The sequence below is a fragment of the Dendropsophus ebraccatus genome, chromosome 8, assembly GCF_027789765.1.
Source record: "Dendropsophus ebraccatus isolate aDenEbr1 chromosome 8, aDenEbr1.pat, whole genome shotgun sequence".
Lineage (NCBI taxonomy): Eukaryota > Metazoa > Chordata > Amphibia > Anura > Hylidae > Dendropsophus > Dendropsophus ebraccatus.
The window spans coordinates 30,638,058-30,658,953 of NC_091461.1; the positions used below are offsets into that span (position 1 = coordinate 30,638,058).

Genomic DNA, 20,896 nt, shown 5'->3' on the forward strand with positions numbered 1-20,896 from the left:
CCCCCTCTAGTGGGTTTATTGACTCGGTCTATCGCATAACATTCAAGCGACCTAATGTCTCCACTGTGTTGAGTAATGAAATGTCTGGCTGCTCCTGATAATTGGACACTGTTGTTTTTTATACTGAGTACATGTTCCGCAATGCGTGTTCTCATTTTTCTAATGGAGCAGCCTACATATTTCAAGTTGCAAATTTTGCACATGATGAGATATACAATATGGTCAGAATCGCAGGTTAAATCATGGTTAATTTTAAACATTTTCCTGGAATCACTGGATTCAAAAGTGGTGTGGACACCCGTATATTTACATACACTACATCTTGGGGCCCCACATGGATGAAATCCTTTGAATTTCTTGTTTCTCATTTCACGACTGCATTTGGGGTCAGTGTACAGACTGGGTGATAAAAGTTGGCCCAAAGATGAGCCCCTTTTGGAGACACAGTGGAAGCCCTCATCCAGGATTTCCGCTATGTCCTTATCTTGGCGTAAAATGCCTAGATTTCTATATATGATGTTCTTAACACCCTGGTATTCGCTACTGAAGGCCGTGCTGAAAAAAGTCCCTGTTTTCTGTATAGGGCTAATAGGTCTCTGTTTGACGGCAAGAAGATCTCTTCTCTGTTTTTTGGAAACTATGTTCCTGGCTCTCTCAAGCATCCACGACGGATACCCTCTTTGTTTGAGTCGAGACATGCTACGAGCCAACATCCCCTCCACACAGTCAAATCCATCCCTGTTGGGGAATTCATACGCACCTCTAGAGCATGCTCTGACCCTCTAACAGCCAAAGAAGCCATTGATCAAACCGAGTCTCGACTCAAACAAAGAGGGTATCCGTCGTGGATGCTTGAGAGAGCCAGGAACATAGTTTCCAAAAAACAGAGAAGAGATCTTCTTGCCGTCAAACAGAGACCTATTAGCCCTATACAGAAAACAGGGACTTTTTTCAGCACGGCCTTCAGTAGCGAATACCAGGGTGTTAAGAACATCATATATAGAAATCTAGGCATTTTACGCCAAGATAAGGACATAGCGGAAATCCTGGATGAGGGCTTCCACTGTGTCTCCAAAAGGGGCTCATCTTTGGGCCAACTTTTATCACCCAGTCTGTACACTGACCCCAAATGCAGTCGTGAAATGAGAAACAAGAAATTCAAAGGATTTCATCCATGTGGGGCCCCAAGATGTAGTGTATGTAAATATACGGGTGTCCACACCACTTTTGAATCCAGTGATTCCAGGAAAATGTTTAAAATTAACCATGATTTAACCTGCGATTCTGACCATATTGTATATCTCATCATGTGCAAAATTTGCAACTTGAAATATGTAGGCTGCTCCATTAGAAAAATGAGAACACGCATTGCGGAACATGTACTCAGTATAAAAAACAACAGTGTCCAATTATCAGGAGCAGCCAGACATTTCATTACTCAACACAGTGGAGACATTAGGTCGCTTGAATGTTATGCGATAGACCGAGTCAATAAACCCACTAGAGGGGGCGACTGGAGAAGAATTCTCCTGAAAAGAGAAGCTGAATGGATATTTAGATTAGACACGAGGTCCCCTAACGGTTTAAATATCAAAAACGATTTGAGTTTTTTTCATTGATGTTGCTTCAAAGTTTGGTGTTTCCTTTGTACTTTCCCCTTCCTTCACACTTATTTTCATCCATTCTATTTTATTTTTCACATTCATCTCAATTTTGTCCCCACAAACCCTTTTCCCCTTTTTCTTTTTATTTCATTTTTATTATTTTTATTTTTATTTTTATTTTATTTTATTTTATTTCTTTTTTCATTATTTTTCTTTATTATATTTTTTTATATTATATTTTATTTTTATTTTTATTTTATTTTATATATATATATATTTTTTTTTTCATCTCACACACAACTTTATCATTTCCATTCTGCCCTACATACATAAGCTTAGACATATTTGTGTCCATAGAGTTTCCACCCTTATTATTAGTTTTTTACATCTCAATTCAGTTTCTCTTCATCTGATATGCCCCACACATCATTCTTTTTTCCTACTGTCTGATGCTGCGTTCCAAATCGGAACGCATCACATGACTTCCCCTTGACCAGCTGCTCTCTAGCATGTGATCATCTGTGTTCCAGTCTGGAGCGCATCACATGACCTCTCTGGAGACCAGCTGCTTTCAGCACGTGATCGCTCATGGGTCCCGCCCTCATCTGCAGCTATTTAAGGATACACAGTGGTGAGCCTTCACATACACATGTCTATAGGTATAAGATAAACCCATGTTCAAGTAGAACCTAGACATATTTCTATGAAGTAGGAACCGGATAGGCATACTCAGGACACATCATATAAGAGGGTGGTTTTTTTTTTTTTTTTTTTTTCTTATCCTAGCACTTTCATTCTAGCTTTCCTTTCATCCCAGTACTTTTTTCAATTCATACGTGACATTGCATGTTTTAATATTAACATTACTAATTTCATGTATTTGTTTTTGTGCATGTCATTCACATTTCTGTATGTATATATGCTTTATATGTGGGTTTTTTCTTTTATCTGTTTTGTTACTTACATGGTTGTATATGCAGATATGTATGTTCTAACACACCGTATTCCATGTTGTTTAGAGCCATGAATAAGGGCAAGAGAGCCCGAAACGCGTCGGCCTTTTAAACATTATACAATAAAGGTTTAAAAGTAATCAAGCCAGCTGGAGAGTACTTTCGTGCTTATACCTTGTTGGATGCCCTTGGGTCCGGGGTTTTTTTCTCGCGTGCTCGTGGAGAGGCATACAGCCATAATAAGAACACCACATTCCATCTAAAGGGACTTTTACGTTGTGAGTGCTGACCACTCTTTGTTTTATAGTGTGAACATAGCCTTTGTTTGTAAAAACTATAAAAATAAATGGGTTCTTGCTCCATACAGCTGCAATAAGGGCTTCATCCTAAAAACCATGTCCCTAGTGAGCCCCAGGTACAGTATAACAAACTAGCACTGTCTTTTGGGAATTTTATTAGAAAAAAATGTATTAGCTCAGTTTGTCGCTGTTTACCTTTATACATTGTTTCAGGTAGTTAAAGACTGAAGCTTTGAGGGTAAATGACTCTCCTCTAATAACAGAGTACGGGAGGGTGAGATCCACAAAGAACGGCTGGAAAACTCGTAGGGATGATGGAGAAGAAAGGCCAAATCCACTGGGTCCCATACATATGGCTCCGGCATTCCAGTCTGTAATGGTATCCGGAGCCTTATGATGAATTTCGGTTCTGCCAGATTCTCTAGATAAAATAAAATAACAGTCATACAGTATTTTACAATATTAATCTAGTAAGGGATACTCCTAGAAAGTGGATTGCAACCAGTACTCTTAATATAACCTTATGCTTTATCCATAAAAACAAGTTAATAGTAGCACAGAGCCGTATAATGTAGCATACATGGCCATCTTCTCCTACGACTTGAAGAAGCTGATACAGATCAATGTGTTTCCGGCCTTGCAAACCTTACTCATGATCTAGACATAATGCCCAAGTACAATAAATGGAAACACCTCCCATAGTCACATGGTGTACAATTCATATTGGTAAATTAAGCTACATAATTAAATAAACATGAAATGAAGACAAGGACAAAGACCTCAATCGTCTTTGTAACACAATATTATTCATAAATGTTTTTTGGACATCTGAAAACCTATTTAACACTGCTTATGCTGATTCCTGTGCTTCACATGCTTTCAAGGGGTATTTCGGAACTAGACCATGGAGCAATGGGAGAAGGTGGCCTAGCCTGCTTTGTTGTCTGAATCCACCCTCTATGTGTGTAACACAATACTGGGACAAGTTAAAGGATTTGTCAGGGGAGCAGAAGACGTCTGAAACAGAAGACGTCTGTTTAGCTATTGGATCATCACAAGATGATCACGACTTAGACACGCCCCTCTACATCTGGGAAAGTCCTACTTTCGAGATGTATAATCTAAGAAAGTTAACACCGGAGAACAGAAGGCTTCATCCATCTTCTGCTCCCCAGACCACCCCGTTAAGGCACTCAGGATAACCATGGAATACCCCTTCATGGCAACAATATTGCTAATGCTTTTTTTTTTCCTCAGAATAATGCATCCTGACCCACTGTAAAAAAAAATTAAATAAAATAAAATGTTCAGGAATGGTAAGAGGAACAGGAAAAAAATATCCTAAAGATGCTTGATCGGAATAAGGTCTGGAGAATTTGGAAGTCACAACCAATATATATATATATATATATATATATATATATATATATATATATAAATATCTTTCCCCTATCTTCATAGTTTGTTACAACATTAGGCTATGTTCACGCTACATACAATAGCCGTGATTTCCACGGCACTTACGTAGTGCTGCGGCCTGAGGGAATCCTGGCCGGACTGTATACACTTGGGGGGAGATTTATCAAAGGGTGTAAAATTTAGACTGGTGCAAACTGCCCACAGCAACCAATCACAGCTCAGCTGAGCTGTTACTGGTTGCTGTGGGCAGTTTGCACCAGTCTAAATTTTACACCCTTTGATAAATCTCCCCCTTGGTATACACTCCGTCCGGGATCCCATGCGGTGCTATGAGAAACTGACATGTCAGTTTTCTGCGGCCACAATTCAGTGAATAGCGGCCGCAGAAAACCCTGTCGCTTGCTCTATTGTGTGCTGTGGGGAGTTCTGAAGCAGGCGCGCATGGATGCGCCCGCATCCCAACTCTGCGGGCCGAAAGATTATCCGTCCGGTACTGCAGTACTGGCCGGGATGACCTTTTCAGAGACGGGCCGTTCCGTGACCCGGCCGGTCTCTTACGCCATTAGACTATGACTTGTTGCTGTACATGGAGAAAGGAGTTGAATTGCAGTACTACATATGACCTATGGATAGGTGTGCTGCTGTTCTGAAATAAACATTTGTGTCATTTGAACTCTAATTAAAAATGAACAGATGGAAATGGAGGAAATGACACGGAAGGTAAAAGGTCTTGTATGGTAATTAAAGGACAACTAACCCAAGAGCAACAAGTTCCCAAATCCAGGTCTCAGGGAAATATGTTCTCACTTTCTCAGGTTCTTTAGGATCTGGTATTGGTATTTGTGCTGATGCTCCCACTACTCTTACTCTGTCCCCCGGGGGTCCAGGAAGGCCTTAGAAAAAGATATATACAAACATAAAATAATAAGTTAAATGGCATCCTATATTGCATTCTACTGAACATCACATAGAAAAAGAACTATAAGAAGGGTCAAACATTACTGTTTTAGGCTATGTTCTCACTTCAGATATACATCAAGCAAAAGTAGCCATCTCTTTACATAGACACCAGCTAATAAACATCATGATCTCTATTAGCAATAGTCTAACAATTCATTCCATACATTTCATATCCTTATCTGTCTCTTCCCCCCTTTCCCCTTTCTGCTAAAGACACAGAAAACTGTATGCATGCTGTTTATTCTGTCTCCGTCTCCTACCTCCTCCATTCTGAGACGGTTCATGGAAACAACATCCCTGACCAGCTGTTTATACACTCTGTGAAGCTGAGTGTAATTTGAGGTAAAGTTACTTGTGACCTTACTTTGTTAACCCTACCTGCTGTACAGAGAAAAGAAACAGTGCAGAAAGAGTTGATCAGGGAGGTTTTTACATCAGCTATCTCAGTTTTTTATGTCTTCAGGCTCAGAATTCAGGGAAGGAGACAGAAAAGTTAATGACATGAATGGAATGAATTGTTAGTCTCCAGGAGGGGTGATGATTCAATATATATTTTATCTAACTGAATAACCCCTTTAATGTTTTTTTTTGTTAAAGGGGTACTCCAGCGGGGGGGGGGGGCACTTTTTTGCTGGGCCCCACATCGCGGCGCTCCGGTCCCCGGTTCCTGGACGCTTCCTGGTGTCTGACGCCACCCGAGACAATACGTCTCAGATCCGCTCAGCCAGTCAGTGAAGGAGGCGGGATCCGTGTCAAGTCTGCTCAGATCCCGCCTCTGTCACTGACTTGCTGAGTGGACCTGAGACGTATCATCCCTAAGTGTGAGATGGGCTTAAGTGATCTTAAAATGATTGCAGTAATGATTTTTCAAACGAACTATCGTTCCATCTAAACGCTGATCGTTATAAAAAACATATTGTTACTTCGAAAGCATTAATCGTTTGATTGGGCGAATTATCGCTCTGTGTAAAGGGACCATTAGGAGCGATTTTTAACGATTAACGACTAGCGATTGCCAAAGATTGTTTATCGTTAACCTGAAATCGTTCACCATATTACACAGAACGATGGTCGTTAATTACGATCGTTATTGCGATCGTTACTATGATCGTTTACTCCTTCTGATCCCAGCAAAACAATGAAAAATGACACTGAAAGATTAGTAAACAATTGCGGAACTATAGCGAACGAATGTGGAATTACAGCAAACGATTAAAAATGATTTTAGGGTCAGATCTAAATCAACGATCAACGACACACAAACAATTTTGCGATCATTGCCTTCAATCACACAGAACGATTATCATTTAAATTTGAAAGATGTAACGATTTTTTGCACGATAATCATCCTGTGTAATAGGGCCCTTAAAGGCACACTTTATTAACCACATTCAATGCACCCCCCATATCTAGAAGCAGCTTGGAATTTGAATGCAGCACTTAGGGGGTTATACAGAAGAGGATTAATCTCTAACAAAATAGTTCTGGAGACAGAACTTCCAGTAAAGAAAATGTAATTCTTTATTCACATTGTACTAAGCAACGTTTCGGCTGATCCTCTGTCTTTTTCGCTCTTTTCACTCTTGAAAAAGGCGGAGGACCAGCTGAAATGTCGCTTAGTAGCCAAAATGTTGTGTAGTAAGATGTGGATAAAGAATCACATTTTCTTCATTTCAAGTGCTGTCTCCAGAACTATTTTGTTGGATTGTTTCCAAATGGAGGGGTCCTGTTTGGTGAGACGTGCACTGCCTTCTAACTTGTACTAACCAGTGCTGTTTTTTTGTTCAGAGGATTAAATAGCCAGGTGCTACTGGGTAATAATAGAAGTTGGTGGACAAATAAAAAACGCACCAAATGTTTAGCATCACAGTGAAATTTCAATGAGAAAAAGTCAAAATGGTAGTAACAATTTTTTATTTTTTTAAATTACTTTGTATTTTCCTGCATATAAGGCGACTGGGCGTATAAGACGACCCTTGAGTTTCAAAAAGATTACCAGGGGTTCGCCTTATACACTGGAAAATGTTAACTCCTGCCTGACCGCAGCAGGGTTTACTAACAGTTAAAGAAAATAATGAACAGTTAACTCACCTGTGACCCGTTCCCGGCAGCCGCACGTCTCCTGTCCCATTCCCAGCGCAGGCAGTGTGACGTACACTGTCTGCACCGGAGGTACCCCAAGCTCTCCCGGACAGCCGAGCACCTCATCGGAGAAACTCGGAGACGCTCGGCTGCCAGGGGAGCTTCGGGAGAATGACAGAGGCTTTGGGGACTTCCGGAACTGCTGTCATTCTCCCAACTCTCCCGGCAGCCAAGCATCTCCAAGCTTCTCCGATGAAAAGCTCGGCTGCCCGGGAGAACTTTAGGGATCTTTGGCAAAGGCAGTCCTGGAACAGGTCACAGGTGAGTTAACTGTTTTTTTTTTAAATAGTGGTCGCCGCATAGGGTGGGGATGCAGCCCATACGGTGGGGATGCAGCGACCATACCCGGCGTATAAGACAACCCACAACTTCTAAGAAGATTTTTCTGGGTTAAAAAGCCGGAAAATACGGTCGTAAAACATAAAAACCATCAACATTTGGTATTGCTGTAAATGAACCAAATTGCAGAATAAAGCCATTTTTAACAGAGGAAATGGCATAAAAAAACCTTTCCCTGTGCCTTTGAAGAACTGGTATCTGACTATTTAAGGGTCACTCTTTAGTGTTGTTATTGGTTATATTGGCATTAATGTACAGGTCTGTAATTTAAAACAAATATGAGGAGTTCCTATTTTGCACTTTTATTTTTTTTCCTATATGTATTGCTGGTATGGTTTAGAGAATGGTAAGACACTTTGACTTATAATGCAAAATTTACCACAGTGTGTTGTGCACCACAATTTTTGGTGTTGTTTTTTTTACAGAGATGTAGCTTGTAGCTGTACTGGAATTTTAGACCAATTGGTGAAAATAAATAAAGCAGTAGGCAACATAAGAATGTATGTAGAAAATAATTATAATAATTAACTTACCCGGACTTAATGCCACTGTTCTTTCAAATTCCACTACACGATACAAGAAGTAAGGCATCCTAGGACATACCAGAGGCTTCTGTATAACTGCACTCGTTATTATTTTTAGGCGCAAACTCTACAAGGAAAAAGCAACATGTTTTAGTGTCTACTTTACACAACGTAAGTTTAGTATTAATCTCAGCCGCTGTTGCAACGGCCGTGATTAATACTAAACTTACATTACACTGCAGTCTAAGGGAATCCCGGCCGGAGTCTATACACAAAGTACACACTCCGGACAGGATCCCTTGCGGCCGTAGCGAAAACTGACATATCAGTTTGTGCGCCTACGATTCATTGAAGTCAGTTCACACAATGGAGAGTGCTGCTCCGGCAGCACTTCCTATTGTGTGCAATGTGAATTGAGATGGGGGCACACGCGGATGCACCCGCATCCAATTCAACAGAAATGAAGATCAAGTGTACTTTGTAATAGCCCCTTTCAATCTACCATAACACGTATGACGGAACCCCCAAAATATTATTTATGAAAAGAAAAATTGGTGAAATTGGAAAAAAATGCAATATTGTAACTTTTGGGGGGTTCTGTTTCTACATAATGCACTTTATGGTAAAAGTGACATGATACTGTTATTCTATAGGTCAGTCCGAACACAACAATATGCAAGTTTACACAGATTTTCTAATGTTTTATGTTTATGTTTTATCTTTTTTTTGCAGTAAAGCTTAAAAAAAAAATAATAATGATGATGTCTGTGGCTGTGGCTGTCTTTATTTTTTCACCTATGGGGCTGTATGGGGTATCATTTTTTGTCATGATCTAGAGTTTTTATTAGTATGTTTGTGTAGTATGTTTGTGTAGATCGGACGTTTTGATCCATTTTTATTAATATATATAGAAACAAAAACTCAGCAATCCTAGCATTTTTCGCTTCTTTTCATTTAAGACACCGGGAGCCCCGAAGCAAGCAGGAACGGGGACCCGGTAATGTATAATGTCCGGCGGCTAGGGGGTTAATGGGGAGGGCTGCAGACAAAATCGCAGCAGGGATGTACATCCCTGCTGCGAGTTTCTCTGCTAATGAAAGTATAGGGCTGGGATCTGCAGCGAGTCTCGCTGCAAAAACGCAGCAAGGAGACTCGCTGCAGATCCGGCAAGTGGGTTTGAACCCTTATAATGTTTTATTTGTATAATGGGATGGCGGTGATTTTAATTTTAATTGTGGGAGTGCCTTAGGGGTATTTTTGAAAACATTTACTTTTTAGTTTTTACATTTTTTAAGTCCCCCTGGGGGACTTTTACATGCATCAGTAGATTGCATACACTAATCATTGCTAGGCCATAACATAGCAATGATCAGTGTAATTGGCTTTCTACTGCAGACTCTATGAGAAGAACTCCAGCTGGACCACACGGAGGTCTCCTCTAGCCGATCTCCTCTAGCGGTTGGGGAAAAAGATCGGGACCCCTATTTTTCAGGGCAAACTAAATGCCATAAAAAAAAGTTAATGCATGGCAGGTTTATTTTTTTTTTTTTTATTCATTTACATTTTTTCTAGCATTTTTCTAATGTTTTTGACTTTATGTATGAATGATCTTCTTTTGTGGTATACAGTAGGTAGTTTTGTGCGTGCTGAATTTTTTTCCCTCCGCCATCACAGCTAACATCTGGCCACTGGCGTTTGCAAAAAAAAAAAAAAAAGAAATGCCATGGTGTTTTTATTGGCTTTTATTTCCAATATTCTAAGGCAGCCTCCCATGCAACTCCATTGTGGAATATGGTTTCTGTCCATCAAACTGCATGCAGCTTTTGGACTATTAGCAGTCTAATACTATTTATTTTACTTTAAATTTTTATTGTTCTGATCAGAACTCAATTCTGAATATTGTTATTTATTTGTTATACAGTATATCTGCCTTATGCATTGTAATAATCTCCCTTTTAGATCTTCCTACTTCTTTTCAGATCTGTATATGATGTATAATGTAATGTGTTAATGGTTTTACCTTAAACAAGCTGTATACATCCACAGGCTGATCAGGAAATCGTCGCCATGGCCCTATAACCTGGCGTCGAGGTAAAAGAGAGGGGGCACCAAATAGTCCAAATCCACATGTTTCCTCGTTTTCCCTGATACGATAGTCATATGTTCCGAAATCAAGGGAAGGGAAGAGGTCAAAAACCTTATAGGAATACAAAAGAAATGTTAGCAGCTTAAACATTAGCAGCATCCTGAATAGGAACCTATAGTATGACTACTTGTTTTTGATCTGTGCACAGTACTGTCTATTACTTAATTTCCACCCAGTTTGGGTAGTAGAGGAAAAATTATCTTCATATACTCATCATTAACTTGACTGTGGCTGAGCTATAATATGAGGTACAACCCATGGATTGAGGTCTTATTCACACGTCTCACAAAGTTACCCATTGTTTTTTATTGTGCTTTTCACACAGTCCTTCTTTAGCGGATCCACAAAAAATAGGACATGTCCTTGTATGGATTACCAATAGAAGTCTATGGGCAGTGTTCCCTTTAATCTGCATGGCGCACGATCACGCAGCTCTAAGGGAAATGTCCTCATTTCTGCCGGCCGCCTGGTCACCGCTGCATCTGTACAGAAGAGCGGCGCACATTTCCTCCTGCGGGCAATGTGTGATAATGTAATTTCATCTCGCACCACCTGTGTGAAGCAGCAGTCACTTCAGGAGGATGAAAAGGCCAACAAGTGTTAGAACGGAGGACAGGTGTGTGGGATTTTCTTTCTTTACTTAGACTTGGCACAGACAAGGAGCATTACTTTAGGGACAGAGGATCTAATTACAATGCAAGGGGTTCCCGGGGGTTTGTTTAATATACTAGGTGCATCCAAGAAGGGGTCAACTATAAACTAGGGGCAACCTGGAGGTGGCAGGGGTTAACTACAATGCTAGAGGCACCCTAAAGGGGGAAGGGTTTAACTACAATACTAGGGGCATCCTGGGGGGCACAGGGGTTAAGTACAATGCTAGGGGCATTCTGGAGGGGGCAGGGGTTAAGTACTATGCTAGGGGCATTCTGGAGGGTCAGGAGTTAAGAACAATACTAGGGGCACCCTGGAGGGGTCAGAGGTTAACTACAATGCTAGGGGCATCCTGGAATGGGCAGGAGTTAACTACAATGCTAGGGGCACCCTGGAGAGGGCAGGGGTTAAGAACAATACTAGGGGCACCCTGGAGTGGTCAGAGGTTAACTACAATGCTAGGGGAATCCTGGAGGGGGCAGGGGTTAATTACAATGCTAGGGGCATCCTGGAGGGGGCAGGGGTTAATTACAATGCTAGGGGCATCCTGGAGGGGGTAGGGGTAAACTTCAATGCTAGGGGCACCCTGGAAGGGAGAGGTTAACTACAATACTAGGGGAATCCTGGAGGGGGCAGGGGTTAATTACAATGCTAGGGGCATCCTGGAAGGGAGAGGTTAACTACAATACTAGGGGCATCATTGAGGGGTTTGAAAGGCAAAATGAATGACTGATCAGAGAAGACGTTCCACATGAGTCATTGGATGTAACTGAACTGTAATCACGTAAAGATGCTGATCGGATGCTGTGTAAACCAATAAAACTAAATTTCTTAATATTGCATCCAATCTGCAACATATATACATGTAAATGTGCATCGACTGTTCCACTTCAGTTAATTTTCTATCTTACATCAGACTAATGTACCAACGGTCCTGTGTCAAGTTTTTGGTTTGCCCAACTTTGCTTGAATATTGCTCAGCTCACTTGCCATTCCCTTCAGCAGTGACTGAAGCTTAGAGGGAACATTGTCTATGGGATCCGTACTTCTAGTTAAATTTTCTCTTTACCAGATCAACATTTTTGCTAATGGATTTACAATTTGCAATTACAGCATTTCCGCGACAACAGAGTAAAAATAGCGGACCTTTATGCAGACCTGAAAAAAAATCACTGAAGGTGTGCATGAGGCCTTTGACTGATGCTGTTTCTAAAATAAAATTAAGAATGATACTAAAGTCCTTGTCCTACTTTGCTGCCAGAAATGGGTATGATACGTGACTTTTCACTCCATTAAAGAGAACATTAGGGCACAAAGTAATAAACGGCATCACACACATAAACAGCTAATAGCTACAAAAGAAATAAGAATATTAAATTATTGCTCACTTCATTTGCAGTCAGCTCTTTCTCTGGTTTCATCAGCACCACACTCTGATCCACCACCCTCAGACCACAGAGAGACCCAGGAGCTGCCTCAACCTGGAGAGACACCTCTGACCCTGGAAGGACTTCACTGGGGGAAAACCCAGCGGTCACCTAGAAAGAAGTTAATGTGGAGATTAAAATAAACATAGAATCACAAGTGATGGTCCAGTTACCTGACTGGGAAGCAGTTTAGGGGTCTCTTCCCTTATCATCCTATTCACTACCAATAGAACACTACTAAGTGTGGAAACACATTGGGGGAAATTTATAAGGGTTTTGCTCCTATTTTAGTGAATAGTTGGATTTTTCGCTCATTTTTTATCTAAGTTCTATTTATGAACCAGTATTCGACAGGCAAATATTTTTTAGATGCCAATTTTTTTTTTAATCTTCCTGTTTTGAGTATTCACCCAAAAGTTTACATAATCCGGGATTAGCGCCCAATTTATCATTTGCTGGGATTTCCTTGTTCGTGTAAATACTAGTAAGTGATTTCACCATCATTTTCCCTCTAACCACATAAGAAATACTTCTATGAACCTCTACTAAGATCTAGAGAAGCATCTTTGGCTCTAAGTTCCTACTTAGAGCCTATACGTGAAATATGAAGTCTCAGCAATATCCATCCACTGTCAAGCTTCCCTCTGGACTGAGTACTACACTGTAGACAGGCAGGGTCAAATAGAAAGAACTTGCATATAACCACAGGGTCAGACTAAACAATGGTTTTGTTGCAACTTATGGGGCTCAAAAGCCCAGGCGGTGTTTCCAGCATGGCAAAAACCCAGGGTTAGCCAACCTATGTCCACCTATTCAAAACTTCTGTGCATCTGCCTATCCCACTTAACTGGACACCACTTAATAAAGAGGACATAGACTGGACTTACCTTGGCTCTTGCCATGCTGAGTGAGGAACACTACTGAACACCACTCATTTACATATTAAGAATTAGGTTTATATCTTAAAGGGAATAGACAATGGAGTTAAAAAAAATCTTACTTACACCCCTTTTTGACAGGTCTATTTTAAAGTTGCTTTATATAAAGAAGAATTACAGCATTTATGGTTAAGCCATATGCCATATTCCTCTCTGGTCCTACTCTATCAGCCAGAAAGATAGGATCTTTGCAAGAAAGGCTCCAGGTCAACTATGAATTAAATATACAGATATCCCTTTGAATGGCTGCCATGTAGTACTACTCTTTCTCTTCCGCCATCCTTTGGCTATGTTCACACAATGTTTTTTCAGCTACAGTTAAAAGGACGTCCATTATTTTGAGTCTAAAATAACGGACATAATTTAGCTGTCTGGCCTCCCCTTAGTGCAATGGCTAGTGTTTGCACAATATTTTAGTTTGGGATTACTAATTGATCTTTGTGTGTGGCTTAACTTAAAAGTCCATTGAATCTAATAGTAAAAACGGAGAAAGAACAGTGACAAAAGTAAAAATGTGTGTAAACAACTACTAAAAATGTCCACTGTTTTTAAAAGACGTCCGAAAATAATGATCATGTTCATTATTTTGATGTCTGCAGTAAAAACGTCCGTTATGCAATGCATTGTGTGCATTGGACATCAGTCTTCCCATTGACTTTAATGCATTGTCATTGTAGTCAGTTAAATCGCAGCAAAAACGGACATTTTTTTTAAATATCAAATTTAGACGCCTTTTCTCTATTTTTGACGCTGTGTCAACATAGCCTTTTAAAGATTATTATTCTAACACAGAGACAACTGTCACATAAACTGCACCTACAATCATTTTTATATTAAATTTTTATATTAAATTTAATAAAAAAAAATTCTACAATAAAGTGAAAACTTACTTTATTTTTGAAACATTTCAATAGGGAGAATTTAGCAGTATCTGCGATCATTTCACCATCAGGCAGGAAGATGTAAACAAGGACACGAAGAATATCAGAGCTGCCTGCACTTAAAGGGAGGTTCAAGGTGACTTTACCATGGATATCTGTGGTAGGATAAAAATATTTATACGTACAGTAGTTGGATACAAAGACTCTAGAAATAAATGTTAGCATGCTTAATTGCATTTTATATTATAGTAGTCAGTGAATGTGTCCAACAACGGCCTTAGATGTGCGCTTCCTCATCAGACCCATGGGATGCATATTTTGAATTACTAAAGTGAATAACACATTTGGATACCACAAATCCAAAAATATATGGAAAGGAGCCAACACCATTCCATAAGCTAACTGCTATAAGGGAGCATAAAAGCATCTAACTAATATAAATGGGGCACAGAGGAAACCTATCTTCAATATGAAGGTCACAGAGGAAAGTTAACTTTTATATGGGCACAGGGAGACATAATTGCTATATGGAGACAAAGAGAGACCAAACTCCTATGTGTGGGCACAGAAGGGGCCTAATACTATATGGGGACACAGAGTAGTCTAACTAGTATTTGGGGGCACAGAGGGGCCTAATACTACATGGGGACACAGAGGGACTTTAATCCTATGTTGGGGCACAGAGGGGTCTTGATACTATATTGGGGAACAGAGGGGCCTAATACTATATGTACTAGGCCAAATAAACCTGGAGCTGACCATGAAATTTTTTTTAGGCCAATCTATTCCCATTTTGTTATTATATCCCATAAATCAATGCTTTAAAAGTAACAAAATGTCTTTATTAATTACATGCCTTACCTTCATCTGTGTCATCAGTTTTAATTTCCACAGTCCCTGAGTCTTTAATTGAAACCCTGGAAACAGACTGTGAAAGAATGATAGTCATACAAGAATGGTGGTAAATTAAAGCAATCTTTCCCCACATCCTTAATACATAATGTGGTTTTCCCTGTGGAGAAGTGATTTCTGTACAAGTTCTCACCAGCCATAAAGTTATCTGCAGAGACTTTTTTTTTAATTCAGTCACACTGACAAACTACTAGTCCTGAAAAGTACTGTTGGGTGTTTTTGTAAGCTATTCGCCTACCTAACTAATCACACTAAGCAACTACATTACCTCCTACCTTGCTCCAGCAACTTTCCCAGTCAGCTGACAGACCACAACCAAATTAAGCATTAGGTGACTTGGCTATATATACACCCAGATCACATGATGCAGCTATCCAATCACTGCTATGCTTGCTGCCAACATGGCTGTGGCATAGCGGGATCTCCCAGGCATGTTCGCTCATCTCTAGTCACGATTATAAGGTTGATTGCAAATATATAGTTAACAGGTCTCACCAGATAATGCAGGGACAACTTTTTGGCCTCTTTCACCTCGGTGTGACTAATGATATATTCCACATTGACCTCATGATGTCCCTCACATGGGAGAACCTCATCCAGAGAACTGAGCTTCAAGAAGCTTTTGCTTCGAGAGTAGAAGGGGACAACACTGTGATAGGCTTCACCATAATTAGGCTGATGTAATCCATAGCCTTCTGGTTCACGCTTTGTTCGCGCCTAAAAAAAATACATATTTCAGCCTCATTTACTGGAAAAATACATATACATAGTTATATAATTAAAGGGGCTGAGTACTTAGAGTTTGTATGACTACTACATAATCTTAAGGCCTTTACTTTAAGGCTGGGTTCACACTATGTATATTTGAGGCTGTATTTGGGAGGCTGTATAGCAACCAAAACCAGGAGTGGATTGAAAACACAGAAAGGCTATGTTCACATAATGTTGTAATTGAGTGGATGGCAAATTTTTGCTGTTATTTTAAAACAACGGCTGTTATATTGAAATAATGGCAGTTATTTACCGTTATATGACGGCCATCCACTCAATTTCAACATTGTGTGAACAGAGCCTTTCTGTGTTTTCAATCCACTCCTGGTTTTGGTTGCTATGAGGACCTGACTTGAGGACCAAATACTGCCTGAAGTATACAGTGTGTGAACCCAGCTTAAGGCATATACTCTATCTGCCCTGTGTGACAGGCAAACGCCTTGTTAGATTTACTAAGAGGTGTGTGCCTCTTAGTAAATTCGGTGGGGTAAATGGGGGCAGGGCTTTATTTAAGACCAATGCACAAGTATGCCGGTCTTGAAAAATCTCTCCATGGGGAGTATCTCTGCCCTGTGAGTTGATAGGACCAGGGGCGGATTAACTTTACCATAGGCCTCGGGCTGTTCACCAACCCTGGCCCCCCCTACCCCACTGTATCTAATGTAGCACTAGCATGGTGTTCATAGTACAGGATAGATAATATCATGATGCCTTGATTTGTTCAAAATTGCAGTAAAAAAGCAGCAATTTTTTTTGCAAATCATGGCAGAAATATAGCCAGGAGACAGTATACCAGTGAAAGTAAAAGTCTTTTTGGGTGGCCATGGGCCCCCCAGGAGCTCAGGGCCCCGGGCTACCGCCCGAAAAGGACCTATTATAATCCGCTACTGGATAGGACAGGTGGAAAATTTAATTGACACCTGAACTCTTTAAACCCTTTGAGGGAGATTTATCAAACTGGTGTAAAGTAGAAGTTGCCCTTTGGCCAATTCTACTTTACACCAGTTTGATAAATCTGCCCCTTTGTGTTTTTTCTCTCTTACACCTTATAGCACACTGACTAACAGACTTACTATCAACTTCTACAGCAGCAAATCTGCACTAAAATCTGGACGATTTGGTTTGAATTTTCTGCTGTGGATTTACATGACCTCTGAGAATACAACAGATTGTCCACCTACGTATGTTAATGGGAAGACCACAGAATTTCCATCCCATGTGCCGTACAAAAACAGCTCAATAGGTTGACAAGCTATTTATATTAAGTTATGGTTCAAACGAAAAGCTTGTATACTGTACTAACTTTTCTTATGTATTATAGTTCTTTTCTGTTATCATTTTTTTTTATTCCAGAATGTTACATACCAGGCTTTGACTAAACCTACTGTAGATGAACATGCATAGTCATACCGTCAAGTATACACTGTCTGTCCAGTTGGTTGTGCTCAGAGTGAAAGATGCTTGGCCATTCTCATCGGTCACAAAAACTTGGCCCTCCACTTCATATCTATACATCAGATAAACTTTTATGTTGGGTTGAGGAGCACCTCCAGCATCTTCTACTTTAATCTAGAATAAAAAAAACAAACAAAAAAAAAACAACCTAAAAGTTAAAACAGAGTTTGACCTCCCAAACACAGTATGTAAGGACATAGTGACTCACCACTCCATTATACGGGATGCCAGTCTTGTAGTTTTTGTCAGGATTAACAAAAGACAATTTATAGATGATGTTTGTTATCCCGGTTTTACTGGTTGACGACAGCTCCACTCCTACATAGACAGTAAATATTGTAAAGGAAAAAAAAGGCCTCATCACTCATATGTATTGTTAAATTGCTTTTGAAAAAATTGTAATGGCGATCAGATGGCAATCCCAGTTTACTTTATATAGCCACTTCTCACTGGCAGCAATAAGGGGTGAAATGTGTCAAATGTACCCAACATTCGTGGCAGGAACTACAGGGCTGTCTACAGATCCCTCTCCCCATGTATTCCCCAAGTCACTATAGCAGAGAGCCATAGCCGATAGCTAGGGCAATAATATTTTTGGGGCAATCATTTTTCAGCATTTTCTTTTAAAGTCTCACTTTCTTCATAGAAAACGATTCACATGTCATTGACATGATAAAAGTGCTGATCGGTCCGGGTCTGAGCACTCACTGATCTGTACTGATCGTCAGAAAATCAGTAGATAGATTTTCAAACTTTCTTTTTGTCATTGAGTTAAGTAAAAAAAAAAAAAAGAATTTGCATCCATTATGATATATGACATACCTTACTTAAGGTTAGTTTATTAGGGACAGGGTTTATTTCCCTTGTAGCTTAATCTATAATAGCAGCCCCAGTTACAAAGAAACCAGCTCAGATAAGTGATAACTGTCAGGCCTCATTGGCCAAAATAAAACATCTAAAATTGGGGAGAGTATAGGACCCACTGTATTCTATCGTCAAATGCACAGGACTGTGAATTTCATGATCTGTGAATATGCCTTGGGCCTGGATCTGTTATCAGGGGCGTAGCTAGGATTTGGGATTTTAAGGGGCTCCCCTCCCCTATGGACAACACAAAGAATCCTGACAGATTCTGAATGCAGCCACAAGAGTGACTGGCAGAGCAGGGAGCCAATGGCTGCTTGCTATGTCAGTCCATTGTTTTTACTTATAAGGGCCCATTAGGAGCCCTTATGGTTAAATACATAGATGCAGGAGCAGACTACCTTCTGCTTAACTCTTTATGTACTGCAGTGTGTAAGTGACCCAATGTTCAAAAGACAAGGATATATCTGCTTTACTAGTGGTGCACTGATAACCCCTGACCTCTGCAAGGAGCTCAGCACATTTTCCTACTTGATTGCGGCAGACAGAGACCAGAGGTCAGGGGTTATCAGTGCAATGAAGCAGAGATCTCTGTCTTTGTTTGTGTTGCAGCATGTAAGTAAACATTGGGTCACTTAAACTCTGCAGAACAAAAACGGTTAAGCTGAAAGGACACACAGTCTTACCTTCTTCCCCAGGCCCTCCTCCTGCACAGGCCCTATAGCAACTGCCTACTCTGCCTCTATGGTAGCTACGCCACTGTCTGTCATTATGCAGTCCATGTTTGTAATCCAGGCTTTTTTCCAGTTAACAAGCTCCTAGACTTTAATTAGTGAATGGATTACAGATCTGTGATTTTGCTAAATAAATTCACTATGTATATGTACAGAAGGTTTTGCTGTCAGCGCTGTACTGAGCCCAGTTAGACCCAGTACCCTCATGGCCAGGCATGTGCAGTGCAGTCATTATTCTAGGCCAATGTTAAAAACACCGGGTCTTAGAATAAAGCCCCCTTATTACTGCATAAAAAGGCAGGGGAGAAATGACGGGACTCTATTTTAGAGAACTCTTGTTTAACTCCTGGCTAGAAAAATTATTGCGCAGGTAATAAGATGCAACTAACATTGTAGAATTAACATGACTTACCAGTCCCTTCCTCTGTTACAGAAGCTGTACCTTTAAGTTCATTTCTCATGCTAGTGTCATTTAACTTAACAAGCCCAGACTTGACCTCAAAGGTATGGCACCCAGATCTGCCCAGCTGTGTAATAAAAGAAAACTCAAGTTGAAGAGACCTTAAGGGAAAACTATCAGCAGGTTATATTTTTGAGAAATTTTATCTGGTAAAAAAAAAAAGTAAATTAGCTCCTTTCGAGCACTGGGGGCATTCCTCTCCCCCCCCAAAAAAAAACAAACAAACACACACACACACTAGCACACTGTTCCGCCCACCTGCCACCTCCTAAGGTTACACCAACTGATGAATTTTCCAGTATTCTGGAAAACTGGCCTGCTTATGTATTCTTGAATGTGCATATGAAGGCATTAGCATTGGAGGTGGCAGATTTGTGTATAGTTTTCCCTTAATTTAATATATTGTAGCTGTATGCAATGTCATAATTCCAGATAAAAAAAGACTAGGCAATTGAAATTGCTAAATATTTCTAGGGTAATAACCTGAATTTCACAGCGAATTGAGGTATGACTTTCTTTCACTCAAGAGTAAACCCTGAAAGAAGACATTGAATTAATTATCTAACTGAACCTTTTTAACTCTTCCTATAATGGAAATATTGTCAAGGAGGGATGTGAATAAACTTGCCCATCATTTAGAAAAACTTCTCTCGTCATTCAGACAGTGTTAACAAGGCGGCAGCATTTCATGGATTTATTTAAATAATTATGCAATTATATGATGCATGGCTATACCAAGTCCTTCAGAGTGGGTGCTGCCATTTTTAGAATGTTCATGTTCTCTATCAGAGATCTTAGAGAATTTTTGTCAAGTTGACAAAACCAACCAGGTTGACTGAAGGCTACATAGATAATGTGACATAAGGAGCAAAACTAAGTTGTCTTTCACTTTATCACACTGATAAAGTATGGCAAAGGACCTCACCTTTCCAGTAAAATTAGTGCATATAGGGAGTTCATTCAGGTTCCACCTCCAAAAATAGGGCAAAGATTCACGACAAATAGAAGCTGTAACTTCCCCTTGCACTGGCTTTCCATATGTATACCTAAGAGATTAGAAGAAAATTACAAGACAGAAAAATATATAAATTGTAAAGGCAAAAAGGAGTAAGTATGTTGCACAGAAAAAAAACACAGAAAACATTATCCTATTAGCATAGGTTTTATTTCAGAAAGCATGTATTGTTAGGACTGGTCGCTTAGACAGACAAGATGGCGGACACAGACAGTTGACCCTATGCTGAAACCGGCCCACTGTCCCTGCCTACTTGCCTTAATCTGTCCTATTTGACAGCGAGCAACTGGGTGGCAACCACTGCACTGGCTAAATGGAACACAAAACAAGACAAGACAAACAAACACAATATAGAAGAGTTAACAATCCGGGTCAGAACATTCAGGCAGTGCAGTACAAAAC

General features: G+C 40.1%; 1 protein-coding gene across 1 annotated transcript in view; it reads right to left on the reverse strand.

Annotated features, from left to right (window-relative positions):
- LOC138799210 (alpha-2-macroglobulin-like) overlaps nucleotides 1-20,896 on the reverse strand; it is a 65,836-nt gene that overhangs the window by 35,105 nt on the left and 9,835 nt on the right. Inside the window, exons 8-19 of the mRNA XM_069980096.1 lie at nucleotides 20,405-20,525; nucleotides 19,432-19,546; nucleotides 17,630-17,739; nucleotides 17,377-17,535; nucleotides 15,691-15,912; nucleotides 15,145-15,211; nucleotides 14,293-14,438; nucleotides 12,426-12,575; nucleotides 10,261-10,437; nucleotides 8,250-8,367; nucleotides 5,033-5,168; nucleotides 3,052-3,277 (exon numbers count right to left, since the gene is read on the reverse strand). Coding sequence (XP_069836197.1) covers nucleotides 3,052-3,277; nucleotides 5,033-5,168; nucleotides 8,250-8,367; nucleotides 10,261-10,437; nucleotides 12,426-12,575; nucleotides 14,293-14,438; nucleotides 15,145-15,211; nucleotides 15,691-15,912; nucleotides 17,377-17,535; nucleotides 17,630-17,739; nucleotides 19,432-19,546; nucleotides 20,405-20,525 — 1,747 coding nt within the window. The remainder of the gene's footprint in view (nucleotides 1-3,051; nucleotides 3,278-5,032; nucleotides 5,169-8,249; nucleotides 8,368-10,260; nucleotides 10,438-12,425; nucleotides 12,576-14,292; nucleotides 14,439-15,144; nucleotides 15,212-15,690; nucleotides 15,913-17,376; nucleotides 17,536-17,629; nucleotides 17,740-19,431; nucleotides 19,547-20,404; nucleotides 20,526-20,896) is intronic.